Genomic DNA, 25,568 nt, shown 5'->3' on the forward strand with positions numbered 1-25,568 from the left:
AGGGAGCCCCCTTGTAAGATGCTCTGCTAAAGCTGTGTCTAACGATTATGGAAGATTTTAAAACAGAGGATACACTGCAAAGGTTTAACAAAACAAGAACTATTAACTCTATTATATAATGCCTGAAATGCCGTCTGCAAATACTCTAACATCACAACAACATAATCTTGCTAAATTTGCTCTTTACATCTTTATAACAGATACTAACCTTTATTAAGTATAGATTCAAATTTGCAGCAACTAATCTACTCCATTATATACAGGCAGAATATCCATAGCTCCTTATGTAAGTACATACTCAATATTTAGCGAACTTTTCACTCTCTCAGCATCCAAATATTTCAGGATTGCTCTATGTTACACGAATGAATGCAGAATGTGGTACCCGACCTGTATTCCTGTGATAAGAACTGTACCAGCAAAAACCTTACAGCAGAGCACATTTCAACTGTAACTAAGCAACACCGCTTCAAACGGCTTCCTGGAGATTACATATTAAAATGAATGACTGCCAGTAGTTTTTGAAGAGATACCGTAACAATAACACGTCAAGTCCCCGGCGGCTGAGAGGACACACCAGTGGGTGTTTTACTGCATACAGACAGCTCCTGGCACAAAGTGCTCAGAAGCCTGTTAGCGAAGGAAATAATACAAAGGTATCCCTTTCTCACCTGGGGGAACAAGATGGAGGCTGTGTGTTGATCACAGTTATCTATTTATTCCTGTGTGCTGAAGAAGGGTTTCTCCCCAGTCAATGGCCAGTGTTTGCACAGCAGAAATTAATGCTAATTCACTGGCTCAGCTCACCAAGTGGTCCCACCATCCCCATCAACCCACCTATATTTTCATTTTTTTTCCCCTTCAGCAAACACCCTGTTGTGAATAGAAATGAACTAGTCTGTCTCAGGTGCAAGTGATGCACTGCTTACTTGGCAAACACTCCACTGAGGGTATCCTGTGGCTAACATACTCTCACATAAAGGAAAGACTTAGAACAAGTATCTCAACTAGCTGCATTTGAGAACTTGCTAGACAAAAAGGGATGCCCCTAACATGCATTGATCAGTCAAAATAGAACCCAAAATAGCTTCATCCAACAGCAACTGGAAGCCCATGAAAACTTATAAATAACATTCTCATGAGATGAAGTCCTGCTCTGCAAAATGACCCTCAACATGCACAGATATTGTCCTTAATTTCTGTATCTTGGTAGCAATATTAACTAAAATAAACTTAAGTGCTTGCCTGATTCCTTGAAGTTTTGTCCAAATAAACTGGTACATTTTGTATTAGCTTCAAAAAGTCCATAAACTATAAAGTTCGCTAAAATAACCCATTGTCAGATGAGACAAAGATACAGAGAAAGTGATGATGTTATCTGAACAAAACCATAACAAACCCACCCCAACAACTTCCTAGGAAACAAGGACTGAAAAAAAAGCAACCTACTAATGCATTTCTGGTATATCCAATAGCACATTACAATTCATTAATGCAAATCTGAATGACAAAACAAACTCCAGGAATGGATAAAATTACCCATGCTTCTCTTGAAGCTTTCTCCATCCCACTCCCATGGGAAACTCCCCTGGCACATCCCCCCTCCCCTTAGACTAACCTAAATCAAAGTTTATTTGTTGGCATAGAAATCCTTCACCACAGCATTTCTGATGCAAAGAAAACACAGTTTAGGACACACTCTTCTGTGTTTCTTATGAATGTATCAAAGGAGTTCTATAGCGTTCACAATATAAGAACAAAAAAGTGTTTGTCTTGCTTTTTTTAAACAAATGTCAAATCTTATGAATCCTGAAACATTTGATGTTAACAAGAAAGCTAACAAAATTTAGCATTATGAGAGACTAGACCCTGAAGAAAACTATATCTTCCTCATATTTTAATATTGTTTTGGTTAAATTTTATTAGCCACAACTTAATTTAGAAGAGCCACCACTTTTCTAAGACAGAGTGATCAGAAGATCCAACTGATCTTCCAGATAAATTACTATTGTCTGTCACAGCTGTTCCAAGATGACCATGAAACTTGTCAGCTTTTCATTATATGGCATTACTTTTTAATAAAAAAACCCCACCCATATCCAAAATACAAAAAATAACAAAAATATATTCAAGTTTTAGAATAACAGCAATAGAGAAAAAAAGTAATATAAAATACAGCCTTACACCCACAAGTGCAGCCTTTCTCTACACCATCTTTCTCCCTTCTCTATCATACTTACTGGTTCAGTTTCTTTTATCATCTCACCAACAATTTCTGTCTATATTTTTCTCATATACATTACATGAATGCACAGACTAACCTCATAGCTTTGATTTTAAAAGAGAACTTGGACTCAGCAAAGAATAATGGCAAAGGTATTTGAATTTATCGGGAAAAGTTTCCTTTTTTCCACAGTAGAGGGTACTTCTCATGCTATTTGTCATCACAACACTATGAAAACTCACTTCATTCTATTTTTTCCCCCAGTGCATATCACCTGCACTGGCTATGAGCACACTTAGTATGTTTGCTCTCTCTCCCTCTCCTGTTTCACCTAATGCGTTCATACTGATTGAACAATGTACCCAACTTATGAACTCCCTATGGAATTTTACCCAACAGAAATCCTAGAATAGGGGAACAATTAAAATATTAATACCTGATCTTTCAGATAGAAGAAGCAGGAACATTCAAAAGCAATTTTGAATATTGCTTGTAAGATACACAGATATCACAGTTGGAGACATCACTAAAAGACACCTAGCTTTAGCTACCATCAAAATGACACCAACCACAGAAACTAGAAATAATAATCTTTCTTTGTATAGTAAGGATCATTTACAGCTTTGGAAACAATGAAACATAATGCACAGAATGAATGCATGTAGATCTACCTTATGTTGTTCAAGCTTCCGGTGTATTATATTCGCTGTTTCTTCATGAGCTTGCTGAACAGTTACTTCTTCCCTCAGAGCAGCCTCTGCTCTGTAGAGCCAAGCACCTATGGTACCCAAAGGTGCAGGAAGAGATTTATCAAGGTGTATGTGCCAATCAAGTAGCTAGGAAATAAAAGTAAGACGACTGAATTTCCTTCCTTGCTTAATTATACAAACAAGTATCTTGAGAAAAATCGGACTTTATACTCTAAGACCAAAACCCCACACATAACAGAGGATGTTTGAGACATAAACCTAGGTATATTATTTCACATTAGTTCTGAAATTATAGCATTCTCACAGGCAACAAAATCTCTATAAGGATTCACTGATTCATTTATTTCCTTTCCAGAACGGTAATTGAATTACAAAACTGAACACATATAAACTGGAACTACTGACAAGCTAAAGATCTGGAATTTCATCAGTTAATAGGCACAGCAAGGGATGTGAGACCTTTTCCACCCAATGTAATTTATTTCATGCTCTTGCATAAAACCTTTTTATTTCTATTTTGAACATATTTTCTATGTGTACAGTGCAAATGAGTCTCAAAGGACTGTGACATCGGGAATATAGCAGTAAAATACCATGTCTTATTGGCAATCCCAGTTATAGGACTGAAAAATAATGAAAATTATGTTAAGTCTTCAGAATATTTTAAAATGGATCCTCTGTTAAATAAATGACATTAAAAAATCCATGAATATACAATGAATAGTAATGATTTAATAACTTCTTATTTGGGACAAACTATATAACTTGCTTGGGATTTTTCATTCAATTATTACAAAATTATTATCACAAATGCTAATATTAATTTACTACTATTGCAACCATGTCAAAAATAGCATTAAAGTCTCATTTATTGATAAAGTATTCAGTATTACACAGAAGCTTTTTTTAGTTATATTTAAAAAATGTTGTATTAGAATTTCTCAGATAACTCTAGCAATTTACATTAAAATATAGCATTGCAAAGGGGCTTTGTGCATACTTTTCTTTTTATCAACAATGGTTTGAACTTGGCTAAGCACTGTTAACACTTCCAAATAAAGGGAAACCTCCAAGTATAGTCCTTTTCTTAAAGTTCATATTCTGTCTTTGAGCAATATTAAAGATGATAGTGCAGTAAATGTTCTCAAAACAAATGCAAAATTATTCAACAGTGCTAGAAATTTGGTCCATTTTTAGGTTCCTAATGCCTAATAAAATAAATAGCAAACAGGTGTCTAAATGATTTTAAATTCTCATCCTTCATTTAATAAAAAATAATTTTCAACTTACCCTGGAAGAAACTCTGTCCCACGCTTGCTTCACCATAGCTTGATCAAGTGATAATTTACCATCTTTCCTTAATGACTGGGTTACAAGTTCAATCTGTTTCCTTTTTCCCTCATATTGTACTCTGAAATGCTTATATGACTGCACAAAGAGAAAATCAAATCAATGTAGTACAGAGTCAGAGAATGAAATTCTTCAACATTTATGGAATACTACAGCCTATGACAATTTTGTACTAATACAAGTCCTAATCCTTCCCAAAGAGGAGTATCAACAAACTTGTATATTTACACTGAAATGCATCTTATTAAAGGTTTTAATAGACTGTAGAATCCTCCAGGGAAATATAGGTAGGACTTTAGTATTCCCCTTCAGTTATCAGATGCCTGAACCCTATAAGAAAGGAAATAATAATCGATCAGATAACCTAGCAAATGGATTAAATGCTACTTAGGACAGACAGTGGCTGCTTTTAGAGAACAGCTGAGCTTCAGGAGCAAATTTAGACCAAAATTTATATTGCCGATTTAGACATTAACCTTTGAGAGAGGGGTGAAAAATGAAGCTCTAAGCCCTGTCATCTCCACCTGTCACCTCATCCAGCCTTCAGTCATACCTCCCATCTGAGCTATATCACGCAGGATCGGGAAGAACTGTACAGACACATGCTCACTTCTAACTAGGACAGTCCTTCTTCACACTGCTAGAAAAAGCTCTGTGTTAGGCAATCCATCTGTGCACTGTGCTACGTAGCTGACATTATAATTTCTCCACCAATAAAAGGCAAGACAGTTTGTGTCCTTATTTCTTTAAACTACAGTATATTCACTTGCATATATACAGATTGCATAAAATACTGAAGTACATGTTACACATAATGATGACAATATGTCTTATACAAAATTTTCCCTACTGCTTACCTGGTATTTCTCCTGTAAGCTTGTTTCTGCCACCTGTGCTCGGGCTAAGTCTCTTTCAAATTGTTCTGCCCACACTTTTAGGTCTCTCAGCATCAGTCTGTCTTCCTTCTATGATTTAGTACAACCACACACACAAAAAAACCATTGCAGCCAATTAGTAGAGATGTCAGATATACTCCAGAAATTAACATCTCTAGCAGGTCAAGGTTATTAGTTCTAGTGAAAGCCAATGCAACACCAGGGCACAATTGTCTCATCACTTATTTTCATACAGTCTAACTGAAAAGCACTTCCTGAGTATAAGAGAACTCAGTTTCTAGATGTGAGTCTTACACTGGTGAAATCACAACAATTTGGGACATTGCAGTGTCAGAGATATTACTTGCAGTTCTCATCTGATGTTAAATTAACACAAAGTCTTTTAAATATACCTCAATAGCTAATTTTAGTCTTACACATATTTGCAGAGTCAATTTTCAGTAAAAGTTAATTGAGCTGAGACAGGAGAGGATTTTATCATCTTTTATCACCATTTTATTATCTCGTGTGCTACTGCTGAAAAAAAGTTATTTTCTGAGTGACTTCGGGGCAATCCTTGACATCAAGTTCCAAGTTCAGAACTTGGCAAAACATTTTGATAATGTTTTAACAATGAAAATGAAAAGAAAGAAAACCCAAATGTATTCACTTTCTTTTCTTTCCATGCCATTTTATGGCTTTGAAGAACAGCATATTTGTTTTACAGTTTTGCTTTAACATGTCAGTCTGTCATGGCACTGGTGCTTTGCAAGACTGCAAAGTTCCCTGCAGAATTCAGTGACCTGGCAGTGAATAGAAAAATACTAACAGGAAATCTCAGGTCTGTGAGTGTGTTATATGAGAAGATTAACAGACAACAGAAAGGGTTTTTTTTGTGCACTGTGTAAGCAGGCTAATCAAGTAGGATACAAGTGTCCGTCTCAGATTTCTAACCAATGAACTATAGGAGCTAGCTGCTAATCAGAAGCTACTCTTTGAAATCAAAGAAGCTATATTACTGTAAAATTTGTCAGAAATAGATCTATTACAGAGAAAAGCACAACACCACATCATATGAGTTAATCACCTAAAATGAGTGATTAAGTTTCAAGCATTACATGAGAGAAGAAAATCTGGACCATGTGATAAAAAAGAATAGCCACTGACTGTATTTAAGAAACGATGTACTTACTTTTGAGAAATGATCCTAACTTGGGAAAGGAGCCAATTATGGTTCCTTTCTTTGAAAGCTGCCTCAAATACGTAAAATAGAACTGCCCTTAATAATTTTAAAAGCGTAGCACTATTGCTTTATTTCAGCTGAGGAAAAGACAGGATCCTCAGATAGGAAAGAAACCCTTCTTTGATGTATTTGTACTAATTCTTGTACTGATACTCTACTCAAAACAGCAGCAGTTAGTTGGACAGAATTTGCACAACAGATTTTGCAAATATCACTGGTATTATATCTGTTAAGTCGCTGGGTAAATTCTTAGCTGGGTAGTTGCAGCGAGGTTAACATGATATCAGAGCAGCTGTGCTGGAACAAAGTTCACTATAGCTCATGCTCCTGTCTTCTGACGCTCACCAAAAGTTGGTACCTGAGAAACAGTGTAGGACACATATGACACTTCCCTGCTCCAGTTATTTGTAATGCTGGGATTTACTTGACTGCACACAGTATCCCAAGAAGCCAAAACTCCTAGTGCTTCCAACTCCTCAAATCATTTAAATATAGAGAAGGAGAATAAAATTCCCACTCTTCTGGTCTGATAGTTGGCTCTGTGTGTGGAAAAATAGCATCAAGATTCTTTGAGATAAACAGCGAAGCCAGGACTACTCCCCTATGAGTAGAATAATACAAGAGAGAATTCTTAATTCATTCAGCCATCAGAAAAAGAACTTTGATATTAAATGTACTCCATTAATTAGAAATTATAACTTCAGCGAGACTATTGAGATCTCTATTAGTATTTAGCTGTCAGCTCCATAAAGACAATACTAAACTATGCATCTTAATGGATTGAAAGTCCTGTAACAATCCTACTAACTGAAACTAACTGAAGTAAGATATTCTTGAAGTCAGGAAGAGAATAAATGCATCATAATGTTGTGTATATACTATATTTATATAGTGTATATATATTTATAGTGTTCACACTATAAATTCAGTTTTGTAAAACACTGGCTTTTATCCCTCTATGGCTCACATTCTTATTCCGAGAAGCACCTCCTTGAGGTAAGTCTTTGCAAGAGCATCTGTGTAGCTGCAACTGTTCATACAGCAATGTGAGCAAAATAGGTATTTTGCAAGAATCCTGTCAACATAACTTATATAATAATGCCTAAAACTGGGTCTGACCAAATCTTTTTGGAATAGAATTTCACCGGGATCAAGAACACCTCTATGGTACCTGAAGATAAAGAACACAGGAACAGCCACACTGCACTTAAATCACATACCATTTCTCTGACATTAAGTGAAAAGATAAAGTTAACAGGTGGCATTGAGTCTTCTATGATTTTTTTAATTATTATTATTTAGTGTACATAATTACTTGCTTGCTTTTTTTAACTGCAGAAAATTTAGCCGTTTCAGTAGCTGCCTAACTGAATGCTGTTAAAGACATTGTGCTACAATGCATGATAAGCATTTTATTTATTTATTCATATATTTTCACAGGTTTCCAGTTCAGCATATCACTTATCACCTGCAAACTTCGTTCTGTGGTCCTCGGTTGATACCCAAACTGAGACTTTAAAATGCTTTTGTAACCGACATAGAAGATTCACTTTCTTAGACACCAAGGCACCTGTCACCAACCCCTCCACCCCCCAGGTTTAATGAGCTATCATTCTTAAAACAAGACTTTGATTAGTGCTTAGTGGTTCTTGCTCTTAGTAAAAAAATATCGAAGAGAGACTCTTACAGCTATGTAAACTATTTTCTAAAACTTGCCCATCTGAAGTAGCATACAGATCAGAACACAAACCATCAAAGAAAAGTTATCCAGCATAATTGTAACTATTTGTGCTTTCCCCAGTATGAGAATCATTGATCTCTGATCACATTTATTTCAGTTTATCTAAGCTGCTATGACTTGTTTTCTGCATACTGCTTCCAAAGAGCATTTTAAAGTATTAATTTATCCTGACACCATTCTATGAATATTCACTGATTTGCAGAGATGAACAGAACTGGAGCACTCAACTGCCAAAGAACATCAAAGAAGGTAATTAGAGAAAAGTGTTTGTGAGTTCCAATATATGGGGGTACAATTTAAATTTACAAATAAAGTTTTCAGTCCAGACTCAAAGCCAAAACATTATTTTATTAACTGATATGCCAGAGTTAATTTGAAAATTACATAATACAGAATACTTTGGTGTTTGAAGAGCTAAAAATACACATCTGTGTTTCATGAGAAATTTAATTATGGACTGGAAAAGGAGTACTTTGTTGGGTTCTCTAATATGTAATTATACATCAGGTGAACTGTTCAAATTCTCAGGCAGAGGCAGGATAGGATTTTCAAATATGAACTTTTACATCTAAAAAATTAAATAACCTGTTTTTCAGGGATGTTGAACAATTTTATTGCCTATGTGCTGAGAAAATCAAGTCCCTTTAAAAATGTTTATACATTAATTCATTTAATTATGCTATTCCTTTTGAAAACTGACTTGTATATATGTGTTACTGGATGTATATGTGTCTGTGTGCTACTGAAACACGTTCACTGACAACAATATCATGGATGCATGGTGAATGCTGAGCCAAGCATCATCTTCAGCAAGGAGCTATTAATGCCTATCTGTACAAGTAGACAGTAAATCACTGGAAGAGCTCAGAAAGTTATTTTTGCAGTTGCTGCTCAGGAAATTCCTCTTACATTGAGAAAATGCTGGCATAAAGATGTTGGAGGTGGCAAGATTATCTTCTGAATTACTTGCTCATCAGAGCACAAGAAGATAAAGATTTTACATCAGAAATACTTCGAAGGAGAGTGCTTCCTCTATAGTTAAATTTATACCAAGATAAAGGAATTGACAGAGATTTTACTACTTAATATCTTCACTAGCTTAAGCAGCAATGTACTGAGGCTGTGTGAGGCTAAGAGTGTACAACAAGGTCCCATTAAAGCTGCCCAAACTTGCTGGAATTGATTGAGAAGATGGGAATAATTCTGCTATCAGTATTAATCTTCACTTCACCTCATATAATTAGTTAGATATACATAATATGAGATGAACACTTGATCATACTTACTTGAAAATAACCTATTGCCCCCCCCCCCCCCCAAAAAAAAAAAAAACCCAACAAAAAACCTATGAGTGTGGAACCAAGGTAATTAATTGGGTCAGGTCAAATTATAAACACTATTGACTGACTGGAGTGATATCTGTTGTGTTTCATAATATATTCACTTTTGCAGTCTTCCAGTTTCACCTCTGAATGTTCATTTCAAATACTCCATGTTAGATTGTTGAACTTCTCTCAGTTAATACTAGGCAATTATAAATATCTAAATGTCCAAGATGATTAAAAAAGTATATTTTTAAAAAATCATAATTTATGTGAAAAAGGAACAGTGCATATCATGCAATTATACATGAATGCCCTCTCCTTCTAACACAGTCCACATACATCACTTGCACAACCATATATACAATCTAGTATCTACTCTATAAACCTACAGACATACAAAAATATCCATCCAAAATGAGATTAGATGAATAGAAACATCAAATCTATAATCTATTTTTTCATGTTTATATCTATAATTAAAACCAATAGTCTGAGATTTATTATAGGAAAGTTGACTTGCTTTTCTATAATATTTCTGTGAAATTATTTGCAAAATTAAGCATTAGGCTGTTAGGATCAGCTCATGTAAGATGGTAGACTTAGATTCATTATGTTAATTATTTGCTTTTTTAGAAAGACTAATGTAAGGCTAGCAAACCAATGTACATAAACCCATCCAAAATATAAAGTCACGTAAGTGCAGGATAAAAACAGATAACAAGCAAGAAAGGTCCAATTCAAGCAATTCTGCTGGAGCATATTACCCTTACCTTAAATTTCATAAAAGAAATGACAAAAGTTGGGATTGCTTGAAGTTCCTAGCATATGAAACAAATGGGAAAACAAGAAGAAGGAAGGGGAGAAAAAAAAAAAAGAAGCAAACAAAATAAAGCAAAGAAGGCAGAAAGTCCAGAGAGAACAATAAAAGAGCCACACATGTAAGAATACAAGATCTACTTAAAATATTATCAAGTTCATGTGTCTGTATCGTATCTAGTGAAGTAGTTTTCATATTAGATCTGATTTCCAGATTATTAGTCACTGCACGATTTATTTTATCTGGAAAAATAGTTACTTACCTTAGAGTAACTGTGATTCTTTGAGATGTGTTGACTACACAAGTTCATATATGTGCATAGCTGGTCCATGCATGAGATATTAGGTCCCTTTTAAATCTGGAAATGCACATGCAAATAGCTGTTCCCTCTGACCACAAATAAGGGTAAGCTTTAATCATTACTCTACTTTGTCCAATGCAAATTCCTTATAAACCGAATATTGAATCAGGAGGAAAGATGAGAAGGAATTTGTGTGGACAACACATCTTGAGGAAACACAGTGGCAGCTGAATTGGCTGGAGGGCAGGGGGAGAGCATTAGAAATCCTTCCCCCTGCCCCTCCCATCAAAAACTACCCAGACACACTCCACTCTGAAGTAGGATTCTTCTAACTAAATGTAGGCATCTGCAACTGAGATAGATAGTCACTCTTTCAGTTCTTTTTGACAGATAGAAGAAAGTTGCATCTAGGAAAGCTTCATGATGGATATGGATACTCCAGGTCAGTAAGAGGAAAGAAAAGAGGCAATAGATACTGTTCTACCTTGCACTGTTAGCTATGGTGATCACAAGGGCATCCAAATCACTTACATGGTTTCTACAGGACACAAAAGGGCTATATTAAAATGAACCAGTCTTACATGTTTGGTCTGATCTTGCATATGTTTGTATACCTAGAACAGAACCTGTGGACAACACTTCTTGAAAAAGAATTAATTTCAATCTAAATGTATTATATAGTCACACAAATATCTCGTATCTGATTCATTGCCAACTGTGCACTGAGAAAAGAAGTACTCTCTCCTTTACATTTTTCCAGTCAATTAATTTAACAAGGTGAATATTAGAATAACCATGGGTGCAGAAAGGGGTTAAAAAAAAGGCACTTAAATGGCTTGTGTGGTCAAGAAAGTCAGTTGCCATACTATGATTCCAAGCAGTTACTTCTATCAAAAAAGATTCCCCTTAAATTTGCAAAGTGATAAGTTCATGAATGTTTCCTTAAGTAGTAAAAAAAATAGTGCTGTCTCTTATAAACAGAATCCACTTTTCTATTTTTTTAAAAGGAATTTATATCTCCATTCTTGTATGATGCCATTTAGAAAAGAGCATTCCTCTTCCATTGCAAGAAGACTTCTACTGTTGCTGTTTCATTAAAAAAAAAAAATCTTAAATATATCAACTATGCTCTTAAATATTATCACAGAATTGCAGAATGGGTGAAGTTGAAAGGGACCTCTGGAGGTCATCTGGTCCAAACCCCCTGCTCAAGCAGGGACATCTAGAGCCAGTTGCCCAGGTCCATGTCCAGATGGCTTTTGAATACCTCCAACTTGGAGACACCTCTCTGGGCAACCTGTGCCAGCACTCAGTCACCCTCACAGTAAAAAAGTGTTTCCTGATGTTCAGAGGGAATCTCCTGTGTTTCAGCTTATGCCCATTGCCTCTGGTGCTGTCGCTGGGCACCACTGAGAAAAGCCTGGCTCTGTCCTCTTTGCACCCTCCCTTCATGTATTTATACACATTGATAAAACCTCCCTGAGCCTTCTCTTCTTCAGGCTGAACAGCCCCAGCTCTCTCAGCCTCTCCTCATAGGAGAGATGCTTCAGTCCCTTCATCATCCTTGTGGCCCTTCATTGGACTCTCTCCAATATATCCATGTCTCTCTTGCACTGATGAGCCCAGAGCTGGACACAGTGCTCCAAGTGTGTCCTCACCAGCTGGCAGCCTTCCTTGACCTGCTGGCAACACTATCAGTTCGGATCTGCTGTTGTGATAGCTTTACTTAACCTGGTGATTTAAATTATCCTTTGCCTAATTTTCACCAACCCATACGCAATTAAGAATTTGGGCTAAAAGATGTGAAAGCACTCAGTGAAAAACAACTCCACAAGATATCTGATTATGAAACATTTGATTTTTTTTTTCAATTTTCCCTTCAAATACTGTACAAATATGGAATGTAATACTTACGTCTGTATATTTTTAAACTGCATTTTTGGATTTTCAGCACTAGAATCTCTCCATAAGTATCATGTAATATGAATGACACTCTTATTTTGCCAAGGATTATATGGGTATGTTGTTTCATCTAGGTATCCTGCAGTCAACAGGATCAACTGCATTAACTCCTGGCTTCTTTCCCCCCCTCCCCTCCAGAACTGTCTAAACTAAGGTCCTAACATTTGTTGGAATTTGTATATGATAGTCTGCCAAACCTATCATTATGATTTTCTTGAGAACAAGTTATCTTAAAATGCAAGTTCTGAGTATGAGAAATTTGATTATCTGTTGACAAATTCTCCTTCAAAAGTCATAAGTAAAGCAGCCAAGTGCAAAATAAGCTTCTGTCTGTGACATATGACAGAAATACAAAAGTTTATAGTAATAAAAGACCGAAGTATGCCAAAAGTTTAGCCATTTGAGAGCTTATATCTATCCAGTCCCAAATAGATGAAAGCATTGTGCTGTTTTTTCTATGTATTTCACTGCTTCAGGGCCAGTGAGTACTTGGGGTCCTACATTTTTGTGCATTGCTTACTGGCCTGGATCCATCCAGACCTCTTTCCCATGAACCTATCACATGCCATGTGGTCATCATTTTGTACCCTGACCAGAGGTGAGTGAACTGGAAATTATGATGGACAGGACTAGGGAGTGAGGTATAGAGTGGACATAAGTGCCTGATAGGGATGAGAATTTCTCTAGAGATGGATTAGCAGAATTTGTGTCAGAAAAAATTGAGGGTCCCATCACTATTCTTGATTGGACACTCCAATGGAGAAATGGAATTTGTCCCAAACTGCCAGGCATTCTATCAGGCGTGTGAGAAAGAATGTAGTTCTTCCTCAAGGAAATGAAGAATGATGACATTAGAAATTTAGTGCAATGTCAAACTCTTACTTTCTTCTCGAAGTCTGTAAGTTATTGATTTCTGCAGTGTGACGTGCAGGGAACCAGCGGTTCTACCAAAATTCACCTGGATTGCTACTGGAATAACTTAGCGCTATCTAGGAAGAGGAAGTGGTCTTGAGCTAAGCGTGTGAAACTAATGAATTTGTGTTGTTTCACTTCCTAGTAGTTCACAAGGAATTCTGGAGGCAACTCAGTAGTTTCCCTTTCACAGCTCATATGCTACCATCTCTGTGGGTATAGCCAGAGGCAGGCAGAGCGTGGAGTGGCCGAGTCCTGCATTCTCTTGCAGGGTTTCTGCATAAAGCTCAGGAGAAGGTGGTGAGGCTGTTCCTCAAAATCCAACCCGAGCATAGGCAGCAGACCTGGCTGAGGCTGTTGGCAGCAGAAACTGCACTGTGTGTGCCATTGTATGGAGATGACGGGACTTTCTTAGCCTGCCACAGGCCACAGCATGAGGCTTCAGTGCTCACTCCCTCTACTTCAGCAGCCCCGTTGCTCAGTGGGATGCTGTGGCATCAGCGCACATATGTCCTCACACCAATGTTGCAGCAAGGAAAATGAAAAATGCCAGTGCTCAGGCGCTGGAATTGAACAGCAAAGCTACAGCTGCCTTAGCAACACGTAACCATAAGGAAGGAGAATCACTCCTATAGCTTTGTAGGGAATGCAGAGAAACACAAATAAAAAGTGTCTCCTCTTTCTCTCTTGCTGGGGCTGAGCAGATTGTCTCAGCAGTGTTTCCTGTGTTTGCCATGAAGAAAGCAGAGGATCAGGATTAGGAAGTGAGTCATGATGACTTGGCATCACTAAGTGTAGACATTCTAGTGCAAAGCCAATGCACTAGAGCATACACAAAACAAAAAAAACCAAGAAAAATACATGACTGAAAACAATTCCTTGGAGCAAATAGTCAAACATTGCTGTGCAACAGAAAGAAACCTGCATCAAAATTACAACTGTCCCCTGAGCCTAAAAGCCCAAAGACTATACCTAAGCAATCTCTTGGACTATTCTTGTTCTTATCCAGAAACCCAGTGTGATAGAAACAGCAGTGACGCATAGCTTCAGGTAAAAAATTATTGCAATCTCATTGGTGTTATGCTTGAAAACCATTTAGGGAACTTCAGGATCCATTGGTTTGCCACTATCTACAATAACTGTTTGTAGTTTTTTTGACTCCTACTGCTGAAAATAGGAAAATCTCTGCAGGATCACCATTCTATTTTCCCCATCTACTAGTAAACATCTGCAACACCGGTTCCTTTATTGTCAGCTAATCTTTTCCAGTTTTCTTATTGTGTTTGCTTTTCACTTGAACTGCTCATCAAAAGGAAACATAATAAACTATAAGAGAGCTATAAAATGTATTTATAAAGCCCCCCTTGTGATAAACTAAGTCATATAGTTATGCAAGAGAAACTTACATCATTGTCCTGTACATCAGTCACCGTATGATGAGGATCAGGATAGTACTTCAAAAACTGGGCTACATAGGTCATGACAGACTTTTCATCTGGCTTGTCAACATCCACATCTAGAGAAGTATAGAACATGGTAAATTAATTTTTAGCTGAATGGCACAAAATGCTGCTTAAATGTCTAAATGCTATGAAATAGCATGCCTGATTTAACCAATGCAAGCAGTTCAAACTTATTTCAACTATGCATTAGGTACCTTCTGGATCAAGGAGCCTTGGAATGCCTAGTTCCGCTTCTGCAAGTGTGAAGGCTTCTTCCAGGTTTTCTCTGTTTGACCTTTCCCTCACTTTCTCCATGTCCACTAAATCTGGGCGGATAGCATGAATAACGGAATGAAATGCAACACCACTCCTCCAACTTTGTCCAAAATCTTTGATTTCAATTCCAACTTGCCTAAAAAATATGAAAGAAAGTAAAAGTGACTTGCAACAACATCAGGACTAGATGAAAGCAGGAAGGAGCCAGGATACTCCACCCAGTGGCTACCCATCATTAAACCTAAACCCCCTGTTCCAGCAATGCTACTCAGGTCGACTACAGCTCCATCCACCTACTGCATAAATGCATTTCTGCCTATGAAGATCCAAGAGTTTTTTTGTCATACACATACTGTACTTGTCTCCAGTGGGCTTACTAGTGGCAATAAGGCAATGGTATTTTCAAGAAATGAAGTGCACCAAGATTCTCAAGGTTCTTGTATGAGACACACAGAGTCTGTGGATGTACACAGCTCCATGCACTATTCTCTCCCTCACTATAAAGCACTTCATATCTCCCTGTCCTGGTTTCGGCTGGGATAGAGTTAATTTTCTTCCTAGTAGCAGGCATAGTGCTGTGGTTTGGATTTAGTAGGAGAAGAATGTTGATAACACGCTGATGTTTTAGTTGTTGCTGAGTACTGCTTATGCTAGTCAAGGACTTTTCAGCTTCCCATGCTCTGCCAGGTACACAAGAAACTGGGAGGAGGCACAGCCAGAATAGTTGATCCAAACTGACCAAAGGGCTATTCCATACCATATGACATCATGCTCAGTATAGAAACTGGGGGGGGGTTGGCCAGGGAGCAGCGATCGCTGCTCGGGAACTGTCTGGGTATCGGTCGGCGGGTGGTGAGCAATTGCATTGTGCATCACTTGCTTTGTATATTATTATTACTATTATTATTATATTGTTATTATTATTATTTTACTTTATTTTGTTTCAATTCTTAAACTGTTCTTATCTCAACCCAGGAGTGTTTCTCACTCTTACTCCTCCGATTCTCTCCCCCATCCCATCGGGGTAGGAGGAGTGAGCAAGCGGCTGCGTGGTGCTTAGTTGCTGGCTGGGGCTAAACCACGACACTCCCTCCATTATTAACTACTGCAGTTTGGTTAGGAACATTGGTATCATACAAAAAAGAAAAAAAAAGAAAAAAAAAGAGTCTGCATTAATATGTTATCTTTTAAAATGAAAGCACAAACAGTGACATCACTGCTGGTCAGGTGAAAATGTAACACACAAATTTCTTTATATTCTTACCAGAAGCATGAGTGATACTATAATTTCATAGACCCAGAGACTTACATGTCCACTAAAAAATAAACACAAATGATCAAGAAATAGCAATCTACAATGAGAAAGTAATCAGAACTGAATCACACTTCTGACTGCTTCTTTTAAAAGTAATTCTGAAAAGTATGGTGGTCCACAGACTGCAAAACTGTTTTTCACTTTGAGCATGCAACCTTCCTTTGCGGACACACTTAAACACTAAGGTAGTCTTGCCATTGGGAGGTTCACAGCAACAGTAACTCTGAATGAAGGCTTCACTCAAAGCTCACTGATCAGTGAAACCCTTTCACTGACTTTAATGAGCTAGCCCTTGCAAATTACAATGTGAAGCAGGGGTAGGTAAAGCGTACCATCCTTCCTCTAGGCTTCTTTCAACACATTTCACCTACTCTGCCCCATAATGTTTACAGTTTCATTTAGGAACCTCTTTCTTTGTATTTTGTTTGTTTACATGTCTGGAAACTGCAGCTGACCACTTTCAGTTTCCTGTCTCTTACTGACAGCAATGCAAAAGGAAGAATGCCAAATTAGACTGTACTACACTATAAATTACTGTATGCTACCTATTTATTGGGGAACTTGAGAAAGTCTATATCTTTACAATTACATTTCTTTTCTCTGAGGCACCATTCCGTAACTGGCCATTTCCCCTCCACATTTTGCACATGATTGATCTCTTCAAGTAGCAGTGATGCCTTAATTTGAACAAATAAATCCATTTTATTGTTTTACATCTTTGATTTTTATTTCCTTATTGTGGAAGCCATCAAACTACTATTGTATCTTTGATCTAATTTATGCTTTTTTTTAAAATGCTTTTTTGAAAACAGAGCAAACGTGGGATAATTATGCCAAATAAAGGAGAAAATCCTTAAGTTAACCAGAGATAGCAAGAAATAACTCCAAAATAACTTAGATTAAAGAGAATGAAAATTCAGGGCAATATTGTAGTAATATGTCCCTTGTATCAAAAAACTGCAGAATGATATTCATAATTTTTCATCACCTGCCTTTCAACAGCAAGTGCCAGAATTTAGTGCTCCTACAAGCTCTGCCACTGAGGAATGCTAAGTTGCTGTGGGACTTGCATTGTCACATCGAGTGTTTTGGCAGCAGGACTAATACATTGTCATTCAGACATCTAATTCCCCTTTCAGTTCCTCATTCTGTCAAAGATAATCCCATTCATTATTCAAAAACCATAAAATATGATTGCTTGTAACATTAATGCAAATCATTATTGATTACTTGCTTGTTGTAAGGTGGTAATGTTTAGCAGCCTCAGTTGTCAACAAGAATACGATCACAGGGAGGTGCTATATAAATACAGAGCAAAAGGACAATCCCTGACTGAGAGAGTAGAATCTGAAGAAAAAGTTTGCCCTTAAGATATGAATTCAGTTCATTTTTGGGTTACTTACTTTGCTGCTGTGTACTGTATCCATTTTAACAAAGCCTTCCTGGCACTTCCTTGGACCTTGGTTACCACCTTCCGTTTGCTTGGGGGACTTGCAGTTTCTGAACTGACAACACTTTCCACAGAAGAAGCACTGCTAGACAACGACTGCAGCTGGGGGAGGTTGCTGGTAAGCTCTTCAATCTGTGGGGAAAATATTAATGGACCATTTGTAGATAATCTTCTTAATTCTCACCAGTTTCTTAAATAATTTCCTAATGCAACTGACAAAGTTGGGCAGAAGCTATGATTAACATGCTGTGGTTTATTTAAATGTACATTAAAGTAGATTCAAAAATGCTTATCTACGTGCCCAGATGATGGTCTTAATTTCATAAGTACAAAACATCTAGCAATCATTGACTTTCTTGACACACTACAGCTAGAACAATATGCAAATGTGTCATGTTATCTATTATGACAAATTACCATTGAAATAGGAGACAATGACTTACATTTAGCTTGAATTCAAATTATAAAACAATCCATTAATTTCAGAGGAGGCTCATTCAATTAAAGAACAGGAGTGACCTCAATGATCTCATCTGGATAGTTCTTTATTTACCATTGTACTGTTTTGGCACAAATTCAATTGTGGCTTTGCTTAGGGGTACCATGTGAAGGAATAGTGAATGTACTGCAGGCAAAGGGCATTAGTAGTGCTTGCCGAGGGTGTATGACAGTTATTCGCATCATGCCTTCCACCAGATGAAAATCATTAACTTGACTCTTTTAAGAACATTAAGTTGACTAACAATTCGGTTCTTTAACATGAAAAAGTTATATCCAGAGGATGTTGCAAGATTGTCTATGCTGTCTACTTAAAAAACAAAGTTTTGTCACATCACAGAATGAGTCGGCCACAATGAGAACACCAACTCTCATGCATTTCTGCTTTCATTCATGTTAAAATGATGTATCTGCCTGTGACAACTAAAAAAAAGCTCAAAAAATGACCCAAGTAAAACTGATGCAGAGAACTAGAGTTTCAGTAACTCTGAGAATTAAAATTTTCCCCATTCATCTCAATGAGCTATAAATTCAAATAAAAATGTTAATATCATTCTGGCTAACTTTTCTTCTGAGAAGGAGATCTGAACCGTTGAGGCATTGCACTGGTTAGTGCTTAGAAGAACAGCATCCCTGAGACATGAAAGCTACATCACAAGAGAGCCCAAGCCAAAGAACTTGATAAAGAAGAGCAACAAAATCAGTTGTTTTTTTAATGTTGAGCAGTGACTCATTTTGTTAACTCATATGGACAGGATTTAGGCAACCATTTTTCCCTCCCACCTCACTTCAACAGAATGCAAATGATTTCTTGTCTACAAATTCAAACCCCTCTCAATCTGCACCATTCACAGCTAAATTTTGTCCTTGAAAGTATCTGCATCTCCCAGTAAAATCAGCATGTTTACATGTATTCTTTGAAAATCATTACTGTCTGACATCAAATGCACTGGAATTAGACATACAGCACAATCACCACTGAGGGTGCTAAAGGTACTCTTACCAAGAATCTACATTTCTATTATTTTCTTCTGTTGCTCTGTTATATTCTTCAGAGAAAGTGGAAGAATATGTTCCAGCAATGAAGGAACTCCATTCTACGCCCAGACCAATCTATTCCAAAGACAAGTATCTAATTCTAACCAATGTGAAGTACCCTTACTATCAACTGTTGCTTTATTCAGGATCACATCCTCAACTAATTATAAAGTGACTTAGCTAAGGTGAAAGACTGGAAGTATACCAGTTCCTATGAAATGACCATCTGAACCATTATTTGAGCAAGCTACACCAAGGTATAAAAAAATGTAGTACCTGAAAATATAAAATTATGGTCCACACCAAGCCAAGCACAATAGAAGGCCTGCCATCAGCAATATCAGTTGAGTTTATGTTGACAAGCTTAATCTGTATAGGAAAGAAAACATGTTATTACCACACACAAGGAATGATAACAATTATCAAATGCATTTCAAATAGCTTTTATATTTTTAATACATTTTTGAAATCAAATAATAAGTTTCTTAACTAAAAAAATCATGGAATGGTGCAATTTAACTTTTTAGACAAGTATAGCTATAGGTAATGAAAGATTTTTAAGACCATTGCATGCTATTATTTGCAGAAAAAGTATTTAATTTCAAGCAGAAAGAAAAATAAAAATTACATAGAACCATTGTACAAACCGGAGATCCTCTGTATATGGACTAGCATAAAAAGCAAAGGAAAAAAGATGATACAAAAATAAGTTTTAAATGACTAATTATTAGGTAAATGCATTAATTTAATTTTATAATGCAAATAAGGCACATTTTTAGCACATCTTACAGCGCAATTAATAAGGAAAGCAAATTAAATACTCCATTACAGATTTTAAGTTATGCAGGAGTTGCTTGCTATAATTCTTATAGATTTGGAATGGAAAGAGAAAAGTGAGTTTAAGAATAAACAAGAAAAGGAAAAGGTGTGGGGGGAGATAGCATAAAAAAAAGAAAAGGGAAAAAAGAATGCCACAGTTCTCCAGTAGAGAGTCTTTTATTGTAACGGATATTATCACCACTGATTAATGCTCCCTTGCAAGAGAAACCTGACTATGGTTCTTTTACAATAAGAAAAGAGTTGGAAAAATGAGTTGTCCAAGGTCAGATGAAGTTTTTCAACAGAAACGGGAACAGATTCCATGACTCTTAACTCCCAAATGCTAATCTATAGTCTGAATAAAGTATCACCCTAAAATAAGCTCATAAGATAAAAGGCAGTAATGGAGGGGGATAAAGAGTATATCATAAAGAAATTAACAGGTAGATAATGCTCAACAAAATGGAATAAAACAGGTGGTATTGGAAAATTAGCAAATACGTTAATACTTATTTCCTCAGCAAAACTGAGTCTGCCATCAATCATATAAATATGAAGGGCTGCTAAAGTGTTCATGCATGGCAAGCTTGTTCACGGACAAAGATTATGGAAGAACCTTGGAGAATAGGTTAAAGAAAAGCAGGAGAATGACTTCAGGTGACCTCATTTGTCTCCCCAAAACAGAGAAAAGACTGCAGTTCTCTGAATCAGCAGCTGGAAACCCACTAAATAATGTCAAGAGCAAACAAAAAATTGTTGTTCAGGGCTGTGAAGCTCTTTTCAGAATCAAAACTCCACAGGCTGCTTGGGAAAAGGCAGAGGAGAAATCCCCACAGGTTATATTTCCGCCTCTCCACCAAGAAATCTGACAAAACTCTGGGAAATTGACATTACTTGCTTCTGTACCAGTCAATAAGGAAAATTTTCTATTACCTACCTAAAGAAAAATATAACAAGAGTCTCATTCTCTCTGCTGGACCAACTCCGACAAAAGCTTTTCTTTTTCTAGAAAGCTAGGTTCTTCTTATATAGATTACAAATCAAAAGATTTATAGGGACTCAGCTTAAGATTCTGATTGGGCTACTCTTCACAGAAGCATAGCCTATCTAGTCTAGTTATTGTGTTACCTTTGTCTTATACTCCATTAAAATGGATCTAAAACTACAAAATAAACTTTTCAGAACCACAAAAAACCCAGTGTGTTCTGGAATGATACCTGTTAATTGCCAGCTGCATTTTGCAGTATAGCAGGATTATTTGCAGAAGTCTGTTTGGAGAGTGAAAATAGGAAGTTGATTAAATGTGTGATAATCTTTACTTATGGGAGAGCCTGTGGAGGAAGGAGACACTGTTGGCACTCCCCAAAGTGCTGCGCACAGCCACCTGTCTCCCTTCGTTCACCTTTGAGTACAGAACGGGGACCGCACTCAGGTCCTGAAGAGGCATTTGTTGTCTGAACAGCATCCCCACCTCCTCTGGGAGGAAAAGGGTGACAGACTGGATAGATGCATCCTTCAGCCTGGATTCAACCTACAGACCGCCTGCTAATGCACACCAATCTACCTGACACACTGCATGTTTCCAACTTCATCTAGAAGAAACTTTGGCATATCGATACAAAATACATAAAAAAATAACTCAGAAAGTCCAGACAAAAATACTCAGATATCGTGAGCAAAACCACAATACTCCATTTCTGGCAATCTATATTGATCCTCAGCAGGGTCAGTTATCTAGTTGCACTGCTGTGTTATTCCTGGGATCTAAGGTTGGTCATTCAAAGTTCAGGTCACCCACTACATTGTGACATGTAGACTAGGGAAGCATGGGTCTTTTGCTCTTCACCCCAGCCTTGTCTTTTCTGATACAGGCCTCACCAGAAAGCAGCTCTCTTTGTATCTAAGGCTGCATATGATATGGTTGGTATTAACAACCTGTACTACATAAACTAGCGAAATTGTGAGCTGAAACTGAATTCTGCTTTGGGAATGTATTTGTATTTGCTTTGGTTCTACATTTTTCAATTAAAGAAAGTTCTCTTATAGATTTCTTTCTACAGGCATCTGCTATGATTGTTTCCCATGTAAGAGAAATATAATTAGGTCAAGATGCCATAATGTTAAAGAGAGGAAAAGAACGCCAAAACCCAACAACCTCTGGTGTACAGCACTGTGGAGACCTAAAATTCATCAGGTGTTACATCTGCATTGAGAAAAATTGAACTAAAAAGCAGAAATTAGAAGAACAAAATATCTGTAATCTAATTAAAGAAACAGATACAAGTCATTACAATACAGAGAGAAAAGTGAAGAAAGAAGGTTGCTTTTATTTGATATTCATACCTAGATCACATTGAGATTTAGGTTTTCTGTCTTTTGTTAAATTTACAAAATATTTTGATTCATTTCTAAAGTGGTCACAAGACTGACTTTACTGGAATCAATCCAGGAATTAGTCTGAAGTCGTGCCAAGCTAGTAAGGGGTCACACTGTTCTAAATTTTTATGTCTCTCCTTTCAGGGACTAGAGTTTTGCATGTACAACCTAGTGAAGTCTATAAATCTATTCTTTTAATTATAAATGAATGCCTCTACTGAACTGAAGATCATTGTTCTTTGCTGAGAACAGCAACAGGAAAGTAGGGAACAAGAGGACCTGAAGAGCACATTAAAAAAAAAAAAAGGAAGGAGATCATCCAAGGTGATTCTAACTAAAAAAAGAAAAGTTTTACCCTATACATCGCTACATATTAGTATTGGAACCTGACATTTTTACTTTACAGCAACTTCTAGGCACTGTATAGAAACTGAAGACTCCATACATAGCTCCAATTTTGGAGAATAAGAACAGGTAGGTGGATATAAATCATACATTTAAGGAAAGAAAGAGAAAAATAAGGAAAAAACAGGACTAAGTCCTTCCAAACCTACCCGTCTTCCTTCTAGAAACTTAAGAGCTGTGCCAATGTTGGCAACCCAGTGAATTCTCTTCAGCTGACGTCCCTGCTCGCAAGGCTTAAAGAGAAAGAACAGTGTAAACTCCAATTAGATTTATGCCATTTTGCTGCAAAAAATGAAGTTCCAGATTATTATAAATGCCTATGTACATAACTTAGTCTTATTTACATGGTAAAATGTTCCTTGGAACAGTCAAATTCTATTTTTGCATATACTAACAGGCAGGACCGACAGATACAGGGGAAGTAACTGTGATAGACTCTATTATAAATAAGTTATAAGATCTCTTGATAACCTCAGGATGCAAGCTGTTGGCTTTAACCCATAGACTTCATCAAATCAGAGAACTTTTTCTTATGTAAAATAATCTACTTCTCTTTTTATACACACACTCATATATATATATATATATAAATTTGAGATGCGGCAACATTCTCTTAGTAAAATATTTTTGGTTGCAAAGAAGAAATCAAGGTGGTTGTTATTTTTAAAAAATCAGTTTTCAGTGAAGAGAATTCTCTCTAATACCTCACTGGTGATAAAAAACCCAACTACCACAAACCCTCACTGAACAATGAATTTTGCTGAACTTCAGACATGGAGGCTAAAAAAGGACAGAATACTTTGAATTAAATCAAAAACACATCCTAGGCTTCTAATACTCTACAGTGGAATTAAATTCCCCACTGAATCTTATATTGTAGTGCAAATATACCACTACTATAATTTTAATTTGTGTTCATAAATTTACAAATGGTTTTAACAAAAGGCCTGCTATAGATTCTGAAATTCCTCTTGCAGTTGCTACAGAATATCATATTCTTCTATACATGACCTTTAAATCAACCAGACATTATTCTGGTTCTGTGATATCTCTTGTCTTTCACTAATTAAGGTGGGCAGGAAACAATTCAATGAAGTTCATTGTAACAGGTGCCGTCATTAAAATTCTTTTCCTTTTACTACTTCTGTTTTGCCACAAGAGGGAGACTTTCTGTCTTACACGAACAGAAACGGGTATCATTTCAACAGAGCAGAAACACACTTGAAAGAATAGCTTTTTTCCCACCTTACAGTAAAATCCCTCTTGCAGTCTGAATTACTACCTAATTTGGGGTATTGCCTGCAATCAAAACAGAGGTGAAATATGAAAAAGGGGCAAAAGTGTGGCACTTGCAAATTGCCTGCATGTGAGGGCACAGGTAACCTCTGAACCCTAGAACAAACCAAATGACAGACTGGTGCCCTGCTCTTGCAGATGCTGTCACCCAATCTGCGGGCTGGTTTGGAAAAAAGTGAGCGCCCTTGGCCTAAGACCCTTTCATTTTACTCCCACAACACACGCGCAAAACTATCCTGGCTCCCAGGAGACGGGCTATTTGCCATGTACACACCATGGCCTCTGTACACAACTTGGCTGTGAAAAAGCCATTTGGCATCAGTTAAGATTCTTTACAGTAGCAGAGCCGCTCTCAAGGTAACTGGATATAAGACCCCACGAAATTTGAGGGGCTTACAGGTTTTTTCAGAGTGAAAGCTGTAAATTTAACAAGAAAAGACTGTCATTATTTCTTCAAGGTGTGTATAAGTAGCTTGCAGTTTAGAACTTGTGTCATAGTAGTAACAGATGAACTGCAAAGACTAATACAAATAAGCAATTTTTATGAAGTAGTAAGACAAAATTAACAGAAAATGCATAAAATCAAGAATGTCAGTCTGTAATCACCTTTTTTTTTTTTGTTTTGTAACCAGATAGCTCACTCTATGAAAAAACTTTTTTTGCTAAGTAGCAGTCAGGCTTTTTAAAGTAATCAAATATAGAAACATATTAGAAAATTGTATCCTTGAGAAGTTATGCTACTATCACGTATATTCAGAAGAAAGGAAGTTCTTACCAGCTTCTGCCCTGAAAGAACCTCCAAAAGGGCAATTAGCATTACCCCATCTTTGATATCTTCAAACAGATCATTCACCAGCAAGGGAGGATTGCGCTGAAAAGGGAGAAGACTTCAGATGTTATAAAGGCTCACCAGCATTACATCCTAACTCCCTTCATTTCAAACAGAGGCACAAAGAGTGGGTGGTCTCCTTCTTTATGTTTTATGATGTATAATATCAATATATCATTTAACCATTGCCACCATATTGTTTAACTATTTAACATTTCTCGTGCAGGACTGTAACGCTAGATGCTTTCTGCCGCTAATGATACAATGGAAAAACCTCCTGCTCCCTAAAACAAGAAAGAAACACACCAACTGCCTGTGAGTGTATAAAATACACACAATTTACGGATGTACTGTTACAGTCACA

At 36.9% G+C, this 25,568-nt stretch overlaps 1 protein-coding gene across 1 annotated transcript in view; it reads right to left on the reverse strand.

Moving 5' to 3' along the window:
* The window catches only part of SYNE1 (spectrin repeat containing nuclear envelope protein 1), a 265,776-nt gene that overhangs the window by 227,342 nt on the left and 12,866 nt on the right, over window positions 1-25,568 (reverse strand). Inside the window, exons 3-12 of the mRNA XM_075708574.1 lie at window positions 25,151-25,246; window positions 23,229-23,312; window positions 20,127-20,147; window positions 19,756-19,848; window positions 17,897-18,075; window positions 15,118-15,314; window positions 14,867-14,976; window positions 5,142-5,249; window positions 4,225-4,362; window positions 2,896-3,060 (exon numbers count right to left, since the gene is read on the reverse strand). Of these exons, the coding sequence (XP_075564689.1) occupies window positions 2,896-3,060; window positions 4,225-4,362; window positions 5,142-5,249; window positions 14,867-14,976; window positions 15,118-15,314; window positions 17,897-18,075; window positions 19,756-19,848; window positions 20,127-20,147; window positions 23,229-23,312; window positions 25,151-25,246 (1,191 nt within the window). The remainder of the gene's footprint in view (window positions 1-2,895; window positions 3,061-4,224; window positions 4,363-5,141; window positions 5,250-14,866; window positions 14,977-15,117; window positions 15,315-17,896; window positions 18,076-19,755; window positions 19,849-20,126; window positions 20,148-23,228; window positions 23,313-25,150; window positions 25,247-25,568) is intronic.

The sequence above is a fragment of the Pelecanus crispus genome, chromosome 3 (assembly GCF_030463565.1).
Source record: "Pelecanus crispus isolate bPelCri1 chromosome 3, bPelCri1.pri, whole genome shotgun sequence".
In the NCBI taxonomy this organism is placed as follows: domain Eukaryota; kingdom Metazoa; phylum Chordata; class Aves; order Pelecaniformes; family Pelecanidae; genus Pelecanus; species Pelecanus crispus.